Consider the following 4,290-nt stretch of genomic DNA (forward strand, 5'->3'; position numbering starts at 1 on the left):
TCACATTGTGCGGAAAACCATTTTTCTTTGCCACAGTTTCATGACAGCTCTTTTCATCTCATTGTTTCTCAAGCTGTAGATAAGTGGATTCAGCAGAGGGGTCAGCAGTGAGTAGGCCAATGACATCAGTTTCTTAGTGTCAGGTGAATACCTGGATTTGGGCTGTAAATAATTCATACTGGCTGTGCCATAGAAGAGGGTGACAGATGTGAGGTGAGAGGCACACGTGGAAAAGGCCTTCTGCCTCCCGGTAGTGGAAGACATCTTCAGGATGGCAAAGAGGATGCGAATGTAGGACAAGAGGATCAGCAGAAAGGGAACCATGACAAGCAGAGTGGTGCCTGCGAAGGCGTAGATTTCAAAGAAGAAAAGGTCTGCACAGGCAAGCTCCAGCACAGCTGGGCTTTCACAAGATATGTGGTTGATTTCATTGGGACCACAGTAGGGAAAACTAAACACCCATGTGGTCTGCACAGTAGTCATCATAGTGCCTGAGACCCATGAGAACACCACTAATTTCACAAATACCCCTTTGTTCATCATCACTGGGTAGGACAGGGGGTGGCAGATTGCAGCAAAACGGTCATAAGCCATCGACCCCAGGAGAAAGCACTCCGTCACACCAAAGAGAAGAATGAAATACATCTGTGCAAAACAGTATCTAAAGGAAATGGTCGCTCTCTCAGTGGAGAGGACCACCAGCATTTCAGGTGTGATGGTTGTGCTGAAGCTCGCTTCCACAACAGACAAGTTCTGCAGGAACAGGTACATGGGGATGTGAAGGCTATGGTCCAGGAAGATGACAGAGATAATGAGGGCATTTCCCACCATAGTCACTAGATAAATAACCAGGAAAGCCCCATACATGTGTGGTTGGTGTTCAGGAAAGTCAGAAAAGCCCAACAGAATGAACTCGAACACAGAACTGTCATTCTGCCTCCTCATTGTGGAAGTGGAGCCCTGTGTTGTTCTTGGGGACATCATGTAAGAATGAAATCACAGTCCCATGGCTCTAGTCTGCCTTCACCCCAGGAATTCTGGCAAATCATGAAAAGAAGAGGCCATCCTTACAAAACTTTCCATTGATAACTTGGAGAATGGCTAGTCAATCATTTTAGTCAATATTTCCAATATAAAAGGTGAACTAAAAAATTCTTGCTTAGAAATCATATTCTGATATTATATATATATATATATGCTTTAAAAAATTTTCTTTTTGTATGCTATGTAATTTGAAAACTAAGCATATTTTAAGGTAAATATATAATTCTAGCTCTGGCCACACACCATTGCTATAGATGTCCTTTACTTTATATAAGTTCAGGTAAATATAAAATTTGAGACGGAAAGAAAAACATAAAAGAGGATGTAGATTTAAAACACTAGCCACAAAGTGTTTATAAAATATGATGTTTTGATTATTAAAAATGTGCCTGCATCTATTGGAAATATTCATTGCATTCAAAAAGAAAAAAAATGAATAGAATAGTTATGACAGCTAAAGATTTCAATATTACATAGTTAATACCCATGGTCCTGTACTTGAGATGTACCTATATTTGGTGAGACCTCTGTAATACTTTAATGGGTTTCAGGCTTATAGATCTCACCCCAGAATTAGAACTGCCCTATTTTATTAGTATGTAACCAGATACAACATTTTGACAGTGAAACATCCAAGGTCCAGCATTGAAACCATGGTGAGTTAAGAAAAAATCCTTTTGAGGATCACTATAAAACTTAGTTTCCACTCCTCCCACCTGCCCAGTGTCTCTCACCTCTCTCCAGTCCCTTCCCCATCCAGAAGTTCACTGAAACATACTCTATAAGCTTTCATTTCCTAATATTTTCTAGGTTCTCTATGGTCATAAATAAATTAGAAGCCATAAATGAACAAAAAGAAAAGTATACTATCTGAAACAGCCATAAAACTGGGACCACTATGCTACATAAAATATTATGTCACAACCCCAGACCTCTACCTCATCTCCTGTTCCAACTTATTATCAACTTGCATTAGACTACCATGGAAGTCAGTACAAACAGAACGGGGAAACAACAAGGAAGTAATAAGACGAACACATACACACGCACAGACATATAGACATATGCATAAATCTTCCAAAACTAGTAGGAGAGACGGTGCTAGACAAAAGATAAAAAATAATTTCTTGAGGCTGGAGTGATGGCTCAGCAGTTAAGAACACTGACTGTTCTTACAGATGACCCAGGTTTGAATCCCTGCACCCACATGGCAGCTAACAACTGTCTGTAACTGCAGTCCCAGGGGATCTGACAGCCTCTTCTGTCCTCCTTGGGCATTGCACAACACGGGTGCACTTACCTACATGCAGACAATACACGAATCCATACAAAATAAATAATTTTTTAAAATTTCTTTTTGCTTTATTATTTTATTTCATTGTATGTGTGTTTTGCCTGCATGTATATATGTGCAGCTGTGTGTGCAATGCTTGAAGAGGCCAGAAGACAGTGTTGGATCCCCCAGAATTGGAGTTATAGACAGTTGTTAACTGCCAAGTAGGAGCTGGGAATCAAACCCAGGACCTCTGCAAGAGCAGCCCGTGCACTTAACCACTAAGCTATCTCTCTAGCCCCTAAAATTAATTTCTAATGGCATAATGGCAAAATAATGGAAAATGGGTGCACATCTCTAAATTCACGAAATACATAGGTCTCAAAATTGTAATACATAATAAACATATATATTATCATCAAAACTAGGAAACAGAACTAATCAAGAGAAATAATGGAATACAACTATCTTTCATAGTACAATAGGCAATGGCTGACAACAACTTAGTGTATATTCCAACACATTAAAGTTTGGAATATCTCCAACACAAAGATATGGTAGCATTCTAAGGTGACAGAATTACCACTTTTACTGATGTGATCCTTTATACACTTCAGACAGGGACTAATATGTGACAATATAACTCAAAAGAATTGCAATTACCTTGTGTTAATTAAAGATTTTAAAAGACTTAAAAACTAAAAAGAGGGATAAATAACCTATCATGAGTAGTAAACAGGTATTTGATCATGGCTGTTCTCTCATTACCTAAAGACCTTAATGTCTTAGGTAATACAGACCAGAAATATTGAAGCAGATACTCCATTCCTTGTGTTTCAGCCTGAAAACTGAAAAGGTAAGCATTAGATTTATTGACCACATTCCCCAAGCAGAAAGTTTTAAGATGTAATGACTTAGAACATGCAAGACATTTATGTCTGAAATTATGGCCTGCTCTTCTCTCTGAAAAGAAACAAGAAGAAATGAATAGACATCAAATCCAAAGATCTGGTTGAAAAGATTCAGCTGAGCTAGTGCTCTCCAGAGACAGAAGTATCTCTTCAGTGGCACACAGCAAAGGAAGAGGATGTACAGTCTTACCTAGTGGCTTTGTCCCCATGATTTCCAGGCTATCTCCATCAGCAGTTTAACAGCTGCTCAAAAGCCTCCTGTTCATCGATATGATCTAGGTCACTGATTTCATAACATTGCATGACAGTGTCATATGCCTGAGAAAGTATCCTTACGAAAAGCTTGCAATCAATTCACATAGATCTTTTTCTGTGACAACTAAACAGACCTGGATTTGGTCCCACAGGTGAGAAAGCTCAAGAGGAAAGCTTGGAGCATCTCTCCTTTATATGTCTGTAGGGAATGAACACCTATTTCACAAGAGACTTGATTTTGCCATGATTTCCCTCGATGAGAGGTAAAAGTAGAGGCTGAATGAATCTTGTAAAAGGGGAAGAAGAGAGAGAAAGGTTGAGATCATGACCTAGAATGAGAGAATTTTATTGGCTAGGTACACAGTCTGTGCAATGGTGGGAAGAAAATTTCAAGCAAAGGAGTTAAAGTTTCTGTGAAGAAAACATGAATGTCCTCACCCCCAGAATTTTCCTCCTCTCTGAATGAAAAATGGAGATACCAAAAGTTTTGAGACAAAAATATATCATTACAGTTGATCTCATGTATAGAAATACTTAACCTGGAGTAAGAGCATCTGGCTTGATATTTCAGTGCATCAATGAATTTCTCTGCTCTATTATTTTCTTTGTAAAAGTAAAATCCAGCTAAAGCATATACGCAAACATAGGCTGTGGGTTTAATCCACATGGCCAGGGTAGTGAAAGACCATGCCCTCTTCCAAAGAAATTAGAGTCAGACATGGGCACTGGGAGCCCTGACAAGCATGCTGTCCTAAATAGGAAAATTAAACACACAAGCAGTAGTTAAAAGCAAATATATATATATAT

At 38.9% G+C, this 4,290-nt stretch overlaps 1 protein-coding gene across 1 annotated transcript; it reads right to left on the minus strand.

Annotated features, from left to right (window-relative positions):
• LOC103731278 (olfactory receptor 10A3-like) lies at window positions 1-981 on the minus strand. Its single transcript, XM_008829673.2, has one exon. The coding sequence runs from the start codon at window positions 979-981 to the stop codon at window positions 1-3; it is 981 nt and encodes a 326-aa protein (XP_008827895.2).
• Between the last annotated feature and the right edge of the window lie 3,309 nt (window positions 982-4,290).

This window comes from Nannospalax galili, unplaced genomic scaffold (genome assembly GCF_000622305.1).
Source record: "Nannospalax galili isolate Female #2095 unplaced genomic scaffold, S.galili_v1.0 scaffold2130, whole genome shotgun sequence".
In the NCBI taxonomy this organism is placed as follows: Eukaryota; Metazoa; Chordata; class Mammalia; order Rodentia; family Spalacidae; genus Nannospalax; species Nannospalax galili.